The 20,404-nt window shown below is 43.9% G+C and overlaps 2 protein-coding genes across 14 annotated transcripts in view; both read left to right on the forward strand.

Moving 5' to 3' along the window:
• DEPDC5 (DEP domain containing 5, GATOR1 subcomplex subunit) overlaps positions 1–6,979 on the forward strand; it is a 46,551-nt gene extending 39,572 nt beyond the window's left edge. For 10 of the 11 annotated variants that reach the window (XM_027469685.3, XM_027469689.3, XM_027469687.3 and 7 more), the window contains 5 exons: positions 1,765–1,934; positions 2,894–3,065; positions 4,153–4,213; positions 5,228–5,310; positions 6,185–6,979. In XM_027469685.3, the coding sequence (XP_027325486.1) occupies positions 1,765–1,934; positions 2,894–3,065; positions 4,153–4,213; positions 5,228–5,310; positions 6,185–6,480 (782 nt within the window). In that variant the 3' untranslated portion in view covers positions 6,481–6,979. Of the gene's footprint in view, positions 1–1,764; positions 1,935–2,893; positions 3,066–4,152; positions 4,214–5,227; positions 5,311–6,184 lie in introns of those variants that run through there. The other variant, XR_011803709.1, reaches the window with a different exon arrangement.
• Positions 6,980–7,119: 140 nt separating this feature from the next.
• ANHX (anomalous homeobox) lies at positions 7,120–20,244 on the forward strand. Of its 3 annotated transcripts, none has more exons than XM_072024182.1 (9): positions 7,120–8,837; positions 9,136–9,260; positions 9,508–9,631; positions 10,967–11,153; positions 12,090–12,222; positions 12,485–12,783; positions 13,473–13,623; positions 17,078–17,165; positions 18,857–20,244. In XM_072024182.1, the coding sequence occupies exons 1-9, from the start codon at positions 8,589–8,591 to the stop codon at positions 18,947–18,949; spliced, it is 1,449 nt and encodes a 482-aa protein (XP_071880283.1). In that variant the 5' UTR covers positions 7,120–8,588; the 3' UTR covers positions 18,950–20,244. The 3 variants fall into 3 exon arrangements, with proteins under 3 accessions (XP_071880283.1, XP_021132733.4, XP_071880284.1); XM_072024183.1 differs by lacking the exon at positions 7,120–8,837 and adding an exon at positions 8,854–9,004; XM_021277058.4 differs by lacking the exon at positions 13,473–13,623.
• The last annotated feature ends 160 nt before the right edge of the window (positions 20,245–20,404 follow it).

A 20,404-nucleotide genomic window follows, 5' to 3' on the forward strand; every position in this document is an offset into this window, starting at 1 on the left:
TGTTTTTTCTATCAAAATCAATTTGATTTTAATCTGAAGCTTTTAAATTCAGAGATCTGTGGATATTTCTCTTCAGTTTGTAAGGTCTTTTTGATAAGTTCACCTGGCTGGACTGTCTTCCTGTTGCTTTGCCTGTGAACTACAGCTGCAGGCAAGATGGAGAAACAGACTCCAGCCCTAATGGGGAAGTTCCATTATCTGGAAAAAGGAACCGTCTAAGGGAGCAGGGAGCTCATTCTTCACAGTGTGCTAGTTCAGACACACTGGACTGTGGTGTTATCACTGACCTTTTAGCTAATGACTGCCATCTACCTGACTAAGCTGCTTTTGCTTTACAGCTTTTGGGATGTTGCTTTCCAACATCTCAAAACGGGTATCATACTTCATTACAGAACTGGCACTGTGATCTTCTATTTTATATTGATAACCCACTGAAAAGGGGCAAGAAGAAGAGAATCATGAGATGCTGGTCTGTCTGACTGTATCAGACAAACTCAGAAATGATAAATTTCCCAAAGACAAATGGGAACTTTTTAAAAAACAAAACTGAGTGATGTTCTTCCGTTTTACTTACTCTTTTGGGGATTTTTTCTTCTAAGCTGCAGTAATGACAATATAAAGATTTGCTTTTAACCTTGAAAACTGTCTCCAGACAAGGTGCCATAGATCCATCTACCTTGAGGAAGAACCTCAACCATTTTTAATGCCATTAAGCAATTAAACAATACAGTCATTTAAAAGCAGACCATATAAACGGGTGTACATCTGTGTCTATTTAAGCAAGAAATAGCTATGTCCTCATATGTAGATTTAAAAAAATATAAATAAGCAAAGTTTTTTCAATAGTTGTATTGCTGCCCTTTGTTTTCTGGCAGTTTTTAGTATTATAGAAATATTAAATTATTCTCTTATATGAAGAAAAGTTGAAAGTGACGACAATGATTCGTAGCAGGACTTAAAGTCAGGACATGTGCATTTTGTCCCTGACCTTGCATTCCATTGTATGACACCAGACAGGTCACTTCCACTTCCTTTGCTTTTGTTACTCTTTTTGCCTGATACCTGAGATTTTCTTTCACTGAGGTGCTGGGGTGTAGGGCGCAAAGGGATCTGGATCTTGGGCACTATCCCAGCACTTGCTGCAAAGCAACAGAAAGTATTGCAGTGACTCTAACACTGCTGCATGAGTCTTGGCTGACTTTTCTTGCTTTTAGAAAAACTGTTGGATATGCAGTTTTAGCAGTGCGGTAATACGGGATATTGATATGGGATTAAAGAAACAAGAAGTTGAATTTCTAATCTTCTTTACCTATGGAAAGTCCTGGAATGCTCCTGCCCTGTTTGACAGCACCCTTGTGTGATTTCTGGTGGGGACACAGAAATACAAAAGCCAAATTGTGGATATGAAGGAGATGGTGTTGCCTAGACATTTTTATTTACGCCACCAGTTGCTTATTGATTAGCTACTTGACTCTTGGCTCTGTCTCTTTATTGCAGTTGAGATGTCTTTTGGCTTCTTGGGAATGTAATTATATGACACAGACCCCTGATTTGAGTAATCCTTCAGTTTTTTTCAACTTCTTTGATTAGAAGAGCAGCATTCTGGGACTATTCTGCTAGCCCAAAAGCATATGGGGAGGAATGGGAGGACAAATTCATGTCAAATAGCTTGTTTGCCTTGTTTGTTTGTTTGTTTTTTTATACTATCTCCCACCTTCTCTTGAATGCATCTTTTAAATGTACTCCTGTCCCTTGGCTGCGTAGCTGCCACAGTGCCTGAACAGCGGACAGTGACGCTCGATGTGGATGTGAATAACCGCACTGACCGTTTGGAGTGGTGCAGTTGTTATTACCATGGCAATTTCTCCCTGAACGCCGCCTTTGAAATCAAGTTACACTGGATGGCAGTGACTGCAGCTGTTCTTTTTGAGATGGTAAGAGTCCTTGTATCCTGGGTTGCCGCAGCAATGCCATTTGGGCCTTCATATTCCTTATACTACTGGGAACATCCTTATGTGAAGCTGATGTTGGAAGTATTAGGGGGGAGAGAGATGGTGGGATGGATCTGCCATCATTTCTGTAGGTAATTTTACTGACGGTCCTTGGCATTGCTGCATCTGGTCAGCATTTCTCATGCAATCTGTAGTCCTTGTGTCTGCAGGATGGTGTTCTGCTTTCAGTGGCCTTGATTAGCGCTGTGCAGAGGTCAATACAGGCGGAGGTGGTATTTATGTGCCACTTAGGCAAACCTAAATTTCTGGAAGGGATTTGTTTTGCACCACACTCCTTCTTACCCCAAACCTAAACAATTTGAAATTCAGTGGAATTGCTTTTATGACAGGGCTTTTCCAAGCAATATGTTCTCCTCTTCAGCAATGCCTTCTAGCTTTTTTTTTTAGCTTCCTGAAAACATTTTGAATTGAAAATGGAAGCAGTTGTTGTCACCTTTTTGTTTCATTTTTAGTTGTTTTTTGTTTTTCCTTTTTTATCTTCTGTAAAACTCAAAACTATTTAATGCCAGGTTTTACCCTACCCAGCCAAATAGCACTGGGAGGTTGTTTCTGCTTTTATTTAAAATCTATTGCACTGTTCCAGTAAAGCAGCAGTGCTTAGCCACTGATGATAAGTAGGCTGAATCAGTTCCTGAAAAATGTCCTATTTTAAAGTGCTTTCTGATTGATGTGGCACTTAAAAAAGGAAAGCCTGATGTCTTGTGCTTGTACTGCTTTGCTTACAAGGACGCTTGTGTGCCTGCCATGCAAAGCAAGCTGAGCCTGTGGAGAATTGAGCATGTCTGATCTATTCTTGGGGAATGAGTTGCTCCTATGCACATAAGTGCCCTTCTTCAGTTTGACATATGTTGTATGATTCACTGTTTGAATCTTTTTCTCAGGTTCAGGGCTGGCATCGTAAAGCCACATCCTGTGGTTTCTTGCTAGTCCCAGTCTTGGAAGGTCCATTTGCATTGCCCAGTTACTTGTATGGAGACCCACTTCGAGCTCAGTTGTTCATCCCACTCAATGTTAGCTGCTTGTTGAAGGAGGGTAGCGAGCATTTGTTTGATGGTAAGAAATACTTGTTTCTTGGGTTTGCCCCTTGATATGCTTTTCCTGCAAGTAGGTCTCTCCTGGCAGATATCTGATATGAAGAACCTCCTTTACCAGATACACATGAGCTGGAGGAAGGGCCTGTTTTTACATTTTAATAGCTGTTCTCAGGAAGGTGGTACTCAGGGGAAGCTGTGCGGGCAGGCTAATCAGCATGTAACAGTGTATGAAATTGGCAGCAAGAAGTTGGAAGGCACAGGAAAGGTTGCCTCCCCAGAGGTCAGTGTTGCCATAATGTTGCATACCCTTCACTAGCCTGTATCGAGTAGTTGTTCTGTTTGATATGATGTTATACTGTGAAAGTGCATTTTGCTGGTAGACACTGGCCAGAGCTGCTCTGCATTTGTACCCTGCATTTGTTTATTCTCCTCTGTGAGATTAGGCTTTCCCAACCACCATCCTCTTTACTGTTGCTATGGTTACATTCGTGGTAAGAGTGTTTGCACATGAGATTAAGAGCTAGAAACTGCAATCTCCTTTTCTGCAATGTGACCTTGCCCTTCTGCGTGATGCTGTTGTGGTAAGTCTCAGGTGGGATCTCAAAGATCAGAGAGCGCTGTGAGAAGAAACAATCAGTAAAAGGATTAAAAAAAAAAGATCATTTTATTCATTTTCATTAATCCTTTAATTCTTTATTTTCATAACCCAATGTCCAGGTGTAGATGTAAAACAAAACAACAACAAGCAGTGACAAATCCATGTTCTGTGAGGTCACTGTAGCCTCACTGAAGCATTTGCAGTGCACTTTGTGGTGATGCACAGTACCCCACTTGCCTTCTTTGCCCCATCCTATGGAACTCCCATTAAGTTCCCTTCCTTCATCTCTAGAGATACAAAAGCTAATTTCAGGGATGAATCTGCTATTGGTATATACAAGACATATCTCTAAGAAGCAGGCATTCAAGGGACAGCTAGCAGAAAACAAGTCAAACTAAAAAATTGCTAGCAAATACAAAGTGCACTAAGGTGTTCTGAAGAAAACTGAGGTTTTGAAAAAGAAAGAAATAAAATGGATTTACAAGGTAACTGTTATCTTTTGCTTCAGGCTTTGAACCAGAGACATACTGGGACCGTATGCACCTTCTCCAGGAAGCAATAGCATACAGGTATGTATGGAGCAGAATGACTGAAAGGTTCCTCTCTCCTTAGATAAGATAGAATGAGGATCTACGCTGAACTGTCACTCCTGGGTCACCTGGGCTCTATACAGTCTGCCTCTCTGCAGTCTGCTTGCCAGTTATTAGATTAAAATGTAACTAGAATGTCTGGAAGGGCCGCTGTAGGTACAGGAGACAGGCATATAGGGTTTCAGCCTGTCACCAGCAGACCATCTCTAGTCTTATGGAGGACGTTGGCTTTGAAAAGTGCCCTGTTCTTCTAAGTTAGAAGCAGATAGACTGCAAATAGGACAGGTAATTTCTTCATGTGTGTTTGACGTAGTCTTGAACTAGATGATGCCCAATAACTGACAAAAGACTGGGATATGAGCTGTACATAGAAGGTTGAGCACAATGAAAAAGGAATTATGGCAAGCTTTCAGCACTGTCTAGCCTTAACCCACTGCGCTTGAACTGCCAGTTTGTTTCACAGCGTTGCTACCAGGGTCTGTTTCATGATAGAGAGACTGCATTTTGTAATGGAGTTTAGTTTGGAAGTATGGATTCATGAGCTTAGAAAGCAGGAGAGGAAGAAATATTCTCCAAATAGCAAAGAACTGTCAGGTGAGCTGCTCAAAGTTCTGTATGTAATGTTTTCCAGCATGAACAAAATGGTGTTACAGTTTGAGATATATCCAAGGAATGTCTTTCTTCACTATTGCTCTTCCCTTATTTGTGTGCAGCTGCTTCATTTTGCCAGAGACTGCTCAATGCCCTCCCCAGCTGAGCTACAGGCTCTTGTTTCTGACCCCCATTAGGACAGTTGTGGAGTTACAAGTTTTCACATTGTACCTAGCAGAGGCAGAGAACGTTTGGAGAGGCTCAGCTCTCTTTCTTCCCTCTTGCCCTCAAGAGGGGAAATGGTGTAAAACTTTCTTTTGTGCTCCTGCCTTTGGCTGAAGGAATTATAGCTGGAGTGGCTCTCTTTATTTTATTTTTTCTTTATTGCCTTGGTTTCTTCAGATTCGGATTTGTGCAAGATAAATACTCAGCTTCTGCATTCAACTTTCCAGCTGAGAACAAGCCCCAGTATATTCATGTCACAGGTGAGCAATACTTGGCAGGCAATGGGGGCGAGGAGGAGGCTGTTATAAACAAAAGAACCATTTTACATGCACTTTGTGTTTTGTCAGTGACGTTTGTCCTCATTATGTCCCTAGTCAGAAGACAAGTAGCTGTATCAGCCAACACAAACCAGAAAACTGGCAAGATGGTATGAAAAGCACAAAGTGTTGCTGCTAATGAATGGCACTGGTTTGAAATCTTGCTTTATGGTGTCCCTGAAACTTTTTATTTCCAGGAGATGGAGAAATAATAAGTCAGTTTATTCCAACTGCAGTATAAACAAATGTGCATCCAGCATCTAGCAGCTAGTAGGGAAAGGGAATGGGAGAAGTCAGTGCTGTGCTCTTGAGCTTAAGGTCAGTTGTAGATGCCTCTCTACCTGTATGCATTGTGTGGGCAATGGATAAAGCATTTAGGATCCACTTGCTCATGTAATTTTTCTTTATAAATGTTGGTTTTCTGTCAGCATTTTTAACTGAACTACATGCATAGCGTATTACATTAAAATTACTACATCCAGAGGTGGTGTTGTGATATGAAGGCAATGATGAGAAAAGAGCATCTGGAAGATTACAGGAGAGAATGGGAATTGATGTAAGGTTAGAAAGATGGATCAGAGCATACCCCTTTGCTTCGTTCCCTTCTACCAAGAGAAAGGCAAGACTAAGTGCTCTCTCCCACTGCTGTAATTTGCAGGAAGAAATAGCATGTGAAAGGAAAAATGTGTTCCATTTTATCTTGCTAAAAGGCAATGGCAGGGAACTCAATCCATTTTCCTTTTCAGAATGTAATATCAGCTACCAGTTATAGGGACTCAGGTCTGCTTAAGGCTAAAGTTCTGTCTGTTTCCTTCAGGGACGGTGTTTCTGCAGCTGCCATATTCAAAGCGGAAATTTTCTTGTGGGCAGCAGCGACGCCGGCGCAACTCCACTAGCTCCACCAACCAGAACATGTTTTGTGAAGAGCGCATTGGCTACAACTGGGCCTACAACACCATGCTGACAAAAACGTGGCGGTCCAGTGCCACTGGGGACGAGAAATTTGCTGATCGGTTGCTGAAAGACTTTACAGATTTTTGCTGGAACAAAGACAGTCGGCTTGTGTTGTTCTGGACTGACTGCCTAGATAAGATGCACGCTAGTGCTCCATGAAATAGAGTTGTATCTCTTAAGGAGACAGCTAGAAGCTTTACCTTGTGGCAAGGAAGTAGAGGGGGAGAATGACTGGAAAAGAGCCTCTCTGTTGGATTCATTTTGAGGCTCCAAGGGGACCTGATCAATATTGCTGTTGATATTCAACAGAATTTGATTAGGCCCTTGGAAAAAGAACCTGAGCTCTTGGCTTGCCAGTACCTATCACCTGACCTCAGCTTGGTATCAAGTAGCTGCTGTCTTTGATTGCCAAAACTTCCGTTAGAGCAGGGAGAGTGCAAATGGTTTTCAAGGGCAGTTAGATTCAGCACCATGTGGTGGTATCAGCTCGTCATCACTGGAAATGACGGGTGCTGTTTGCATCTGCCGTGCCTGACAGCAGCCTCTGTCTTTCCCTTTTGAGGTGTACCTGGTTGTGTGAATATGTATGATAAAATGTGAAGAGATGCCTGTTAAGTTTCATACATGTAAATAAGTAAAAATACAGAAAACCAAGTGACCTGATGTTTTGTTGTAACTCTAGACAGCAGGAGAGAACTGGGGAGTAAAGGAGAACATCACCAAAAGGAAATACTGCTTCTTAAGTCCTGCATGATAATGAAATGCTCAGAGTCCAGTGGTGGGACTTCGTCCTCTCCAGCGCAGGATGTAAAACGGTGTCATACAGCAGGAGCAAGAAGCCGGTTACCAGCCTGCTAGGCCAAAGGAGAATTTACAGGCAACTGAGTGGAGGAAAGGGGGGATTCAGATTTTTTTAAGATGTCTGTATGCAGCAAAATGCAGATGCCTGCACTCAAGTATGCAGTCTTTGCCTTTGCAAAGAAAGCTAGCATACGTCCCATGGAGCCAGATATTGAAATGTGAATTGGGGGTGGGTTTGGGACCTGCGGCTGGCAGCACGGTGCGTGGGTGGTGGTTGATTCCTGCTGCACAGTGGTTGCTGCTGCTGGCTGTGCTCCTGGCTGTGCTCGCTGTAGCAGAGTCAGCAGAGGGCTGGCACATTCACACTGCTGTTCAGACCTGATTCAAGGAAAATCATGGCTGCTTCAGTTTTGGCTCATCTCGCGGAATGACTCATCTGTTATGAGATGGGACCCACCTAGAAAAGATGGGATTGAGTTGCATTCCTCTTTCAGTTCCTTTAAGTGTGTGAAAATTATCAGGGCATGTCTGAGCCCCATTAACATCTTATAAATAAATAAAAGGAAAAAGGAAAAAAAAAAAAGAAACCCTCCTATAAACATATCTTGCTGCCCTCTATTCTACCTCCGCTTCCCCATGAACACGTAGCCGTGCGTGCAGCCGTGGGCTTGTCAAAGCGAGTGCTGTGGGAGAGGGAGGTGGAGGGGGAGACCGTGCCTGGGGCCCTCGAGGTCAGCGGGGTCCTGGAGGCTCTCCCCGTCCCAGGTGAGCCTCCAGCTGCCTGCGGGGGGGAGGCTGGCGGTAGGGGAGGCTCCTCCGGCCCGGCCTGCAGGTAGTGGGCTCTGGCGCCTTGCAGCGGGAGGCAGAGGCCGCCACTTGCTCCCCAGCACCTCGGGAGGGCGCGGGGGTGGCCCTGCTCCTCGCCCTGCTCCTCGAGCTCGCAGGTACTTAACAGCTTTGCCTCCCTGGCCCAGAGGATGGGGGCACGGGGAGGCACCGTGCCGGTCTCCTTTCCCCCAGGAAAACAGGGTGAAAGCAGCCTCGATGGTCGGAGCTAGGCTGTGCTGTACTGCCTGGCCCTGTTTTGGAAAACACCCCGCTTTGTTTCCCCAGAATGGGTCCGGGCTTCAGCTATAGCAGTCTGTGCTCCCCGTTCAGCAGCTTGGATGGGGGAGCCGGATTTGAGAAGGGGGATCAGAGCAGGGACCTGGGGGCAGTGGAGAGCCAACAGCACCCCCAGCACCCCAGGGCCCCTGACAATAAGCAAGAGCTGAGCAGGAGCAGCCCAGAGTCTGGCTTCCTACAGCCCTCCTGTACTGCCTCCAAGAGGGTTTTGTTGTTTTATTCGCGTTGTGGATTTTTTTTTTTTTAATGCAGACCATAGAAGCTAAAAATAAGAGATAATACTTTTTATCTAACCACAGTTTTCTGCATTGCATAGAAAAGGTTTCCAGCAGGACGTCAGGATGAAGCGGTTCATGGCCATGTTAAGCAGGAACAAACACAAGGATCCCCCACCCACCAAGCTGCTGGATCTAGCGGGGCAGCTTTGCCGGGACCTCCAGAGCTCATTCCCTAATCTGGAGAAGCTGGTTGGGGCCGTGATGAGATGCAAACAAAAGATGCATTTTCTCACTAACATCCACGTTGTCCGAGCTTGTGTGTTTGTTCACATCCGTAACGGGCAGCATGACACAGCCTGCAGGCTCCTGGAGGTAGGGATGTGTTCTTCCTAGCTTCATGGAAACGAAAAGCAGTGTCAGAAAAATAGGGTTTAGAACTGTTAGAATTGAACAGAGGTTCCCAATCTGCAGCGTGTGGAGCATTTTCAGCTGGTGTCCAGTAGTGGAAGGTGTGTGGATGGGTTGACCTGAAACCCAGGGTAAGGCCTCTGCTACAGGCAGTTACTATTAAACAGTCGAGGGGAAGAAAGTAACTGGGTTGTAGTTTGTGAAAGCAGGATTTTTTCCTGACTACTGTGATAGAGGCTTGTAACATACCGTTCTGATTTAGTGTTGCAGGGCAGAAGAGAAGGAGGAGCTGGTGCAACTTTGGCATGAGATTCACTACCATAGGATTATGGAGAAACACCACAGAGATTTTCTGACACCACTGCAGAAATTTCGTTGCAGGAAGAGGTACCATGGCATAGGAGAAAGCAAAGTTTTTCTTCTCTGCTGTAATATTTATGTGCAGATAGTAGAGATTCAGAGGCTGCACGTCTCAAAATGACTGCATCTGGGAGCTGGGTTTTTCCTGGGGTTTTGACCTTATGGGGCAATGTAAGAATATTTCCCTTGAATATGAATGAATCTTTTGGGGTCTTTCTTAGTCCTGTTTTCTTGTATGTACAGGAATCCTTATTTCCCTCTCTCTTGTGCACAGGAATCCTCCACCTATTTCCCTTTGTCCTGAGGGCTTGAAAAATCGAAACTATTCCAATGAAGTACGCCAGCAGCTGTACAAATTTGCTGCAGAAGTGACAACAAATCCAAACAAGAAACAACGGGTAAGGATATGCTTCTTCCAGACAAGTGTCCTTGTCACAGAAAAACAGCATTCTGTGATCAGGGGTCTATAGCTGGTTTCATTCTAGATCTGTTTTCAGAAGCCCAGTGGGGCTGGAATTCCCAATATTTGATCTTTCCCTAAAGGTTTACTTCAAAAAATTAGTAATAATAATAATAAAAATAAAAAATAGCAAATTAAGTTAATGCTAAGTAACTTTGCTTGCCTTGGACAAAAAGATTAGGGGAAATAAGTTCTTTGCTGGGCTTTTTAGCAGGTCTAATCTTGTACTGACTGAACATAGGCAGTGAACGATCGATCACTCAAAAGGGCTATATTATAGTGATATATAGTTCTGATTTGACTGGGTTGTAGCCTATATGCAATTGCATTTTGCTCACCAGAATATATTTTGTACTGATTTATCACATTAAGCTCATAGAATTTGAAGACAGAAAAAAAAAAAGGCACTGTTAATATATGCAGTTACCTACCTTATCTGAACAGGGACAGAGTTATAATTCAAGTGACCTGTGAATTTATTCAGTAACCCTTGTTTGTTACTGTTTTGCAATGTAAAAGCTTTAGTCTTTAATGTCTGCTCCTGTGGTGCTCAATTATTCCAATACCCTTCTTACATGATGCAGGATGAGCTGGTGAATAGTTCTGCAATGTGAAGATGGTTTATTTCATACCCTTTTCACAAAGTAGCAACAACTTCCAAATTTTCATTAAAAAATATAAATATGAACTGGGAGCATAATGAGATTGCCCTTCTAGAACTTAATAGTGCAGGTTATGATAATAACTTGTATGTTAATTTGCCAATACATTCTTCATTTATGTCATCTCATTATTTAACAAGTAGTTTAAGACAGCACATTTTATTTCTGTGAATGTGTTGCAGATGTTTATGCTGCTCAGGGTTTGTGAAAACTACTTAATGTGGTAAATGCATTAATGTTTATGCCATTAGTGTCGTGCAAGTGATGTGAAGCTGTCATTCTGTAGAAAGAGCATACTTTGCTGAGGTTTTATGCAGTATGTTGCGTGTTTAAATATAGCAATATAAAATAACAGTAAATGGTTTCCTTTAACAAACAGATTGTCTAGGGGAACAGGGTGAAATCTGTTTTCCAGCAACTCTTTTGAGTTTATAAATCTGCTTCCTTAATGGCATCCACATAGACTTATTGGAGACCTAGAGAACAAATGTCTTCAGTGGGTTTGAAAGCTCTTTTGTCTGGCTGTCTTTGGAACTGAAGGGAAAGGTCTCGTTATTTGGATGTGGTTTGTTCCTTTTTTTTCTTGATTCCCCCTACACCTGGGTTTGCAGGAGGGATTAGCTCAGGACATGAACCTGCAGCCAGCTCAGGTCTATAACTGGTTTGCAAATTATCGACGACGTCAAAAATCCCGCATCTGTCGTGAGGAAAAGCTTAACTACTTGTGCCCTGAGGGGACCTTGATGCACCATGCAAAGGATCAGCAGAATAGAGGATCCTACACTCCACAAACTGCAGGTTTGTCTCTTCTTAATGGGCTTGGGATGTGGCCCAGAAAGCTGAAAAACAATTTTTAACTTCTTCAGGAAGAGAAGGATATTCCTTCTGCAGAAGCAGCATCTATATACTGAGGTATCAAGTGGCCACTGGAGAACTCTGCTTCAGTGGAGTGCCTCATCTCTTGGCTCGAGGCTGTCACTCTGTAGGAGGAGTGAGCTTTGACAGGGCTTGTGCGAGGGCAGGTGAAAAGATATGCCATTCTCAGAAGGGGCAGCAAATGAAAGCAAATACATGTCAGGCAGTAAGTTTTAGCTCTCAGCCTCTGGGATGAGGACTTGAATTTGCAGATTGATCTAGGACCAAAATGATTGCACTCTGTGTATCGGTCACATTGTTGTTTTAGTGACTGACTAGGAATAATTCACAACTTGCTGTTTTGTCTTTGATCTCAGTGATCACCACTGTTAGCAGCATTTACTACTGTGTGGTGAAGAGAATGAAAGAGATGCTAGTGTGTTCATGTAATGATGTTGACACCTGCTTTTTTTCTACATATAGCAGGGATCCAGTGCATCACAGCTGCAACACCTTGCCTTCTGCCTGCATGGCCATTTTCACATTGTTTCTGTCTGTCTTGTAGCCTTCCCAATGCTGGATTGGATGCAGAGTGCCTTTCAAAGCCAACAAATACCAATGGCTTAAAGGAACACAATAATAGCTCATAAACTTTTCCCCAGAACACAAAGGGGATTATTACAATACAAATAGGTCACTCTGAGCTGCAGTCCACTCCTGTAAAACCCAGTATTTCTGTGCCCCTTCACAAAAGCTTGACCAAACTTCAGTCATAGGGAAAAAGAGGGCCTTGCTGCATTTTGCAAATTAGACTGTTATTTAATTGCTTTTTGGAGTAACTGTTAGCGTTCCTTTGCCTGCCTGGCTTGTGTTTTTCAGGTGGATCTTATGTAGGCATTGGCTCTGAGCAGACAGAGATAAACCTCATGCCCTGTGACCCAGGGTGGGAGCAGGCAGCTACAGACATGGATAAGTCTCCAGAAGGAATGTACTTAAAGATGCTGGAATCCAGGTGATGTATGAAAAAGTCTTTACAATAACAGTTCAGAGATGAAGCATCCCTTAAATGTCATGGAACTGACTTCCATTTCAGTTCTCAGGGGACATTATTTAGGGAGTCTTGATTGGAATGGTCCATGCACAGTTTCAGGCAGGTGGAGCATCTCGTAGTTAATCTCCCACCTGCCAAGGGCAGGAGTCAAAGGTTGAGCTGGGGTGTCTCCACTCTTTGAAAAGCAAAATGTATGGCTAATGTGTTTCCTCCATTACTACAGCTTTATTCAGAGCAGTGCACTGTGCGAACCAAGGACAAGCAAGGCATTGATGACTCACATCACTGAACAACCTGTAGCTTTTTTCAGTGAGGCTGTGCTGGAACCAGGAACCTGCTTTAACTCTACCGTCTTTCAGCCCAGAGAAGCAGCAAGCAGTATTGACGCTGGCCCCCAGCTGGATAACTTTGTTGTGTGCTCTTGTGGGTCCCTTATCTTCCCAGGTGAACGTCTGGCCATGTGGCAGGCCCCTTCCAGCACCACAGGAGTCTCCAGCTCCATGTGGACCCCAAATGTAGAAGGTTAGTAAAAATTAACCCAGACTATGGCCCTTAAGAGTTTTTCCAGGCTTCTCCTCCCTTTGCTGGAAACATGCTTTATTACATGGCTTTCCCACATCATGACAAACGGGAGGAGGGCATATCTTCAGCTCCCATAATAGCATAGGAAACCTGTTGATTTAAGGTGCTGAACCAGACATTCTTGCCTACTATCTTGCTAAGACTGTAACTCCTTCCTAAGATAGTGCTTTTCCAGCAAGGTGGACTCCTTTTAGCTTTTCCGTTGGAAGGGTCCCTTCAGGTTCTGTCTGCTCACCTTGTCAGTTAGCAGGCTTCTGGGTTTTTAAACCCCTGACAATTCTTCAGAGGCAAGTGCTGATTGCCTGAGCAGATGCTGGAAGCATGGTGCTCATCTTCAGCAACACTTTCTCACTTGCCTTTCTTCTTCCTGCTTTTCTCTCTCCCTCTCTGTTTCCTTCCTATCCTGTCTTGTTCAGCATTCCCACCATCTCTTTTCTTGTCCCTGTTCTTCAGAATGGCCTTGATACGATACATAACATGTGCTTTTGCTATAGGTCTACAGAGTGGAAGGTGCTGTGACTGCTATTTGCACAACCTCTGGTGAATGCACAGCAAAGGGGGGGACTAGCTGGGTCAGAGGTTGAGGTCATGTTATCTGTAATTGTCTTTAATACGAACATTTATTTCAGCAGGTGTAAGAGCTCCCTTAAGCAGAGTCTCTCAAGGTGGTTTTATTGAGGCCAGTTCAGGAAGAATCATTCGGCAGTCAGATTTAGAGGTTGAAAACTTCACCCTTAGAGAAGGACAGCTAGGGACCCTGGAGGCTATTCTTCCCCACAGGTAAAGGAGTGGAAAGCACAGGGCTTCTCAAAGGCAGGACTAACAATGTTGTTGTGAATCTAGCCTTGTCCTGATTCCCCTATTAAAGAGGGCTGCAGAAAGTGTGGTAATGCATCTCATTCCAGGGGCCTGACTCTCCGCTTGTCCTCATCAGATTCTAAAGATATTTTTATCTGTGTGCTGGAAATGGGAAATGCTGCATAAACGTGTGTGTGTTTTACAGCGTGGTTAGTACAAAGGAGATTCAGGGCCAGCATCGCAAACCCCTCTCTTTAAAGCAGGTTTGGCATCTAAGCCATTTGCCTGTTTTTCTTTTTGGCAGAAAATCATAACTTACACTGATCTCTGCAAGAGCTGACCCTGCAGGCTGGGTTGGTAGGGCCTGTACTTAATCCTAAAATAGTTTTTTGTAGCTTCATAACCTCATGACAAGATTATTCCGTAGTGCAAGCTTTCCGAATTGAAGACAGAAAGACAGGCACTGTTCTGCCTTTTTGTTTTCCACCTGTACCGAATGTTTCAGACAGCAGGTTTTCTCTGGGACTTGAGATAAATTCACAGAATGCAAAACAACAAAAATCCGTGCCATCTTCCATGTGTTACACAACTTCCATAATGTTACATAAAAATAAACACTGCAAAACAGACATTATAAAGTTCCTTTAATCTGCTGATCTGCAAGACAGATCAGGAGTAGTAGTACCATTTTGTAACCCTTCTGCTTGACCCTGTCCAGCATTTGTGCTAGCATAACCCTGTCAATAATGTGTCAAAGAGGTAGGCAGAAGAAGCAGTTTTATTCCAGTTTTGCAGATGAGGAAGCAAAGGCAGGGAGAGGCTTTGTGGCTTGTCAAAGCAACAAGGGAAGGCAGTGATTCACTGGAGATAGTGATCAGTAGATTTTTTTGCCTCCCAGTTAGTTCCCTGCTATAAACATTTCTGCCTTTTACCTCTGTTTCCCAGTTGGCTTGGTGCCTACAGTTGTTCACATTCATGTCAGACTCCCTCCTCAGAATTGCTGGGGTGAACCCAGGTCTAGGTATTGTGAGCCCACCTCAGCCTGTGTTTTGGGATTTGCAGTTTTAAACTGTGGCTAAGGATTATGAAAGATGAGTGAGGAATTGCTGGCAATATTTTGGCTGGATGTAAAATTGCATGTTCTGACTCTAGAGTGAGCTCATGTTTATTTTTAAAGTATGTTCCACCACTAGAAGAAATCTATGGTGAATGTCTCCTTGTTGGGTATGTCAGTTGTGCCAGGAATCCATACACCCTTTATCATATTCCTGGCAGGGGCAGGACTTGCTGCTTCATCGACACCTTCTGGTGAGGATACAGTTATTTGAACTCTGTAGACCCTACTTAGTTTAGTGGCCTGGTCCATCTCCCCTCAGAACCTTGAACTCCCCAAAATACCATGCATGGTATGGACCTTAAATCTTTTCAGGAGTGAGTGAGGCTTAGGCTGCAATCTTACCCGGGCCTTTTTGCAATTTCTCTCTAGAGAGCCAGCAGACCTTGGGTGGGAAGTCTTGGGTGAGATCACTGTGCAGTGATGGGCAATGAGTGAGGATCACCTCTGTTATCAAGCAGTGCCCTCTAACAGGCTTACTGGATTAAAGAGGAGTATTGTGTCACCCGAGTCATCTTTAGCAGCAATGTTGCAATGAGCATCACTCATCTGGGGACTTAAGAAGGAGTCAACAGCTTAATCTGTGAGGCAGATGAGTGGTATTATCCTAGAAAGACAGGGCAGTGAAACTATCCATGCTTTGGTGATAAAAGTAAAGCTGAGAGAAGGAAATTATTTATCCAGGGTCACCCATCTGGAGTGGACTTCTGCTGTGATAGTCGCTGCCTATATTGGTCTGCTTTGTAGGTGCCAGGGTAGAGCTGCAAGTCAGCCAAAGGAACCTTGATCTGCATGTCTCGTTTTAAAGGTGCTCACCTGGAAAGGACTTGCCTTGAAAGCTTATTAGACCAATTTTGGTTTATTTCTTTTATGGGCTTTTTCCAGTTGGTCCTACGCACTTGGGCTGTATCCAAACCTCTCACGCTCCACAGGGCTGTGAGGTGGGAGTGTGAGGGGGAGCCAGGCTGGGAGCTGACTGTCTCCATCTGCTCCTGCTGCCTGACAGGAGGGTGTGATCCAGCTAGTGAACTGGAGGGCCCTGTGGGGCATCAAACAGATGCTTGCCTCTACAGATAGTGTTGTTTTATCCTCTTCATTCTTCTGGTTGGGACAGGTGGAATGTAGCCTGGCTAATGGTTCGTGCAGAATATGGCTCTCCTGTGCCTCACTTTTCAAGCAGAAAAGCACACTGAACTTTATAGAGCAAGACAGACTGCGTTTATGAGCCAGCTTATTGATTTAGAAAATACCAGTGCTGGGATGTTTGTTGCAGCTTACCAATTCTTCCTGTGCTTTGCAATGCCAGCTCAGTACAGTAGGAATCTCCTGCCATTAGGCTCGCGCCCCAGATAACCCCACGCGCGTGACACTGGCAGGCAGCAAGTTTCAAATGTGCAAAAGGAGGCTACTTTTGGGCATGTTGCACAATTAAATCACAGAATTTGTTGCTAAGGGTGTTGTGCATGTCAAAGTGTAAGTGGGCAATGATAAAGGATGAGAGGAATTTGTGGGGGTAGGGGCTGAGTCTGTTTGTCATTAGTAAATGTAATTGCATGAATGCAGCCTCCAGCAAAGGAATCCCGAGACTGATTGCTGAAACCTGGAGGGGATCCCAAGGAAGGGCAACTTGACAAGAAACAGCCCTGTTCCTTGTACTTTTTTCCCAAGTTCTATTAGTTGATTCCTTTAGTTTGGGCTTGTATGGCTGTTCATACCCTGGGGTATTCCTGGCAGTGGTATGGGCAGTGTTGTTGGAGTACAGATATGGAGTTGGTGACAAAGGGCATCCCATCGTCGAGTACCCAGTGTCTCCTACTTGGCGCAGTGCCTGCAGACTCTTTTCAGACGTTGGCAGAGCCCCTGGGGAGGTGTGGATGGGGAAGCCATGTCCCCAGACTGTCAGCTGATGGCCTTGAAAAGCTATAGTAGAATTACAGCTAATGTTGTGGCTATGTCTGAAGCCACCTTCAGATGTTTTGACTCTGAGGACCTCTGTGTTTTTAAAATATGTTCCAGGAGAAAGACATTTTGGTAGACATCTCTCTGTTTATGCAGAGTGTTCTAGGGGCATAAGGCAAGTTGCAAATGGAGATGTCAGTCCTGTATACTGCTCCTGGTCAGGCTAGTCCTCCCATTGCACAATCTGTTTTTTCAGTCTGTGACAATCTGAAGAAATGACACAGGTTTGTAGTCAACAGAACTCATTATCTTTTCAATGAATAGTCTTGTCAGCAGCCCCTCTCATCCTGCTGCCAGACTGCAGTAAGTGGTAAGTAGGGCATAAATACAAATGCATTTGTAAATCATCTTTTTTTCTTCCAGTTCCCATCAGACTGTGGCTGGCAAGCCTCAGTGCCCACCTGTTTCTGCACCCTGCATGGAAGAAAGCCAAGCCATGGGACAAGGCCAGGTAAGAGAACGCACCTACGTTCAGAGAAGGGAGCTCAGCCACACGCACCTTCCTGCTGTAGCATTCTCGCAGGAGATGTGAAATCTCACATCATATATTGTATGAAACGTACATGATCTAAGCATATCTTTGGAATCAGTAAGCTTGGCATTCTCTGAGTACCATCCAGCAGATGCTGGGATGCTAGGAGAAGAGGTTTTTTTTTGCTTTTGCCACTTGAATTGCTTATCAGACCTTGATTTTTACTAAACACGTCATTGCAGTGATGGCCAAATCAACCTTTGTAGATCCAAAGTATCATTTAAATTCTGAGCAACGGAGGGTTCACCTAGCACTGTGAATTCAAACTATGCCTTCTTTTGGTGCTTTTAAGGCAGCAGAGCATAGAAACTAGAAATGTTCTGCTTTCAAGGGAATGGGAGCACATCTATGAATTAACTGTTACTCAGGAAAGCCCTATCTACACTGTAGCTTAAGCTATTCGTAAAGTTTATTTTTTGGCTTCAAATCTATTGGTCTACCAATGAGTTAGCATCTGTTTCTGTTTCTCCTGCAATGTCAGCTGCTGGAGAAAACCTTTTTGAAAGAGATTTTGAAAAGCAGGAGACCATCTCTTCTGGCCTCATTATGGGAAGCGGCTGCAGCTCTCAGGGCAGTAACAGAACCTCTTTTGAGCCTTTGAAAGCATCAATATAAAGATCCGTATCTTGGAAAGTGGCCTTTTTACCAGCCATAATGGGAGCCAGATGAGTAGGAAAGCTTTGGGCATTAATAATGAATGAGCCTTTTCTAAGATTTCCAGAGTATGCAGTCTCTGTAGCTAGTGTTTTCCTCTTGCTATTTTGGATTTAGGCACTGATTTTGTGATTGCATAGAAACATGACACTAGGTGTAATATGGTATGGGAAACAAGATACCATGTGATGCCTGCAGATGTCAGAAGGCAACATCTTCAAATCTTTGTAACAGTTATTCAGTTCAGGAATTCAGAAGAGCAATTTTTTTTTTTTTTGCAAATTTTAATATGTGCTGTAGGAAAAGGAGGAGCTTGAATGGGTAAATGTTTTTATGGCATTCCACAGGCTTCCTGGATGCTCTGTTTCTTACAGGATCACCCAAGGATGGATTCCCTGGGCTTGTTGCAGGGATATACAACATGTGGTTTCCATGTCTGAACCACAGCTGTGCAAATGTACACTCCCTGTGCCACACATGACTTTCAATTTGTTCTTTGTGGGTCATATATTTCATCAAAATTAAAAGGAGAGTAAAACAAAACAACTACAAAAAACAGTTAACACATTTTGGAGATGTTCCTTCCCCTTCATGAATAGAACTCCCTTGTCCAGGTGATCATTCCCTCCTTAATTAGTTCATCCTGTTTTTGCCCTCCATTGTTTACTTGCTTTTATAGAAACCAATGTCTTGGGCAGAAGGAAGGCAGTTGCTTTTCTCTGAATTGCGAAGGGTCGAATTGCACACAGATTGTGCTCGCCGTTTTACACCCATGTCCTGTACAGATGGATTACTCCACCTCACTTCACGCACACAGCCTTCACTACTGACATTCCTTCCCCTCTCACAGTCTTGTGCCACTGTACATCTGCCCTAAAGAGCAATTCCACAGTGAGCAACTGCATTGTTAAAGTTCATATGTGGTGAAGCTTTCATTCCTCTCCCGTGTCTTTCAGGTGCTGGAGGATCCAGTTGGTGACCCATTAGCCGATGATACATTCTGGGCAGCACAGCTGCTCTTCGAATTCTCAGCTGGGGGACAAATGTGACCTGCCTACAGCGATGCTCAATGTGGTCTGCACTTCTCCAGGAAACACCCTATTCTTTCCTGTTTTTCTCTCATTTTTTAAAATGAATGAAGAGTTTGACATGGAGTTGAGGAACAGAAAGAATGAGGTAGATGGATGAAGGCCTTTTCTAATAGTTATGCAGTTGGTTTTAGTTTTATGAAGAATTTTGCAAAGAATATAAGAAACCAAAGGTACATTGTGGATTGTAGGTTTTCACTAGAGCAGTCTGAATTTGCTCTGTGAACGTTAAAATATCAAGTCACTGATTCTGTGTTAGTTGCATCGTTCTACCTATAGCACTGGTCAGATAAGAGTCCTTCATTACACCATGCAGGCATATGAAACTCTACTCAGAAGGAATAAAATCTTAGTTACATTGCCTAACAGTTGGATATTGGATACGAGATAAAGGTTATCTCAGGCATGGAAAATAAGGACTCAGCTAAGTGCTGGTAAAACACTGCTGTTACTCATCTCTGCACTTCTGTTGTGCTGCTGGGCATCACTTTGAAATGTTCCATGCTCTATAGTGCTGTAGGAGACACAGACTGGAGCATGGCAGAAATTACAGTGCTAGAGTTGCTGTTCTTGCAGGACTGGAAGGGGGGCATACAAGTGCATTGGTAGCTAACACTGCCTGCATCTGATTGCCTGCAAAAGGCGGATAAATGGTGGGAGCCTCTTGAGCCGTTTCAGTTCCCAGATCTGGATGGGCTGAAATTGCACAGGCAATTGTGTCACCCTTCAGGTGGTCTGCGGCAGTGTGACGCTCAGCAGCAGCAGGTGAGCGCATCCTATTTGCCCTGCAACGCAGTGTGAGCTGCGCGAGGCGTCTTTGAGCAGGGGCTAAAGCTGTATTTGGCTGAAGGCTACTTACTCCACAGGGGTCGGAAGTTCCAAGTGCGACCCACCTGGGAAATGTGCACAATTCTTTACTTTTTGCCCAGTGCTTTTCCGTGTTTAACCCAGCCTGGAGGCCTCCTGTCACACTCACTGCCTTGTGCTGCTCACAGATCAGGAGCCCTGTTCCTTTTCTTTCACTTTCAGACTAAGAAGTAGAATTGTGTATGAATAGCAAAGCAGGCTTAAAATTTCTGCTGTAAGTCATCGGGCAGTCTTTTTGGTACTTTCTGTAACTATTACTGGTATTTTTTAAATAGCAAGGTATTGTGAAAGGGGTAATCTTTGTCAAATCTACTGCTCTGAGATGAACAAAGTAGATGCCTCCAGAACTGTTTGTAATAGTTGTCAAATAAAGGTTATGAATGACTCTTTCTCAAGGGTTCATCTTCAAGGTAAGAGTATGAGGTGATTGTTCACACACGGTATTTCTTAAACCCCCCAGCACTTGGGCTGTGACCCTGATATTCTAGAGCTCCTTTCTCTGGATCTGGCTTTAAATGCCCTTTTCCTGGTGGATGCTTGTGCTCAGAA

This window comes from Anas platyrhynchos, chromosome 16 (genome assembly GCF_047663525.1).
Source record: "Anas platyrhynchos isolate ZD024472 breed Pekin duck chromosome 16, IASCAAS_PekinDuck_T2T, whole genome shotgun sequence".
NCBI lineage: Eukaryota > Metazoa > Chordata > Aves > Anseriformes > Anatidae > Anas > Anas platyrhynchos.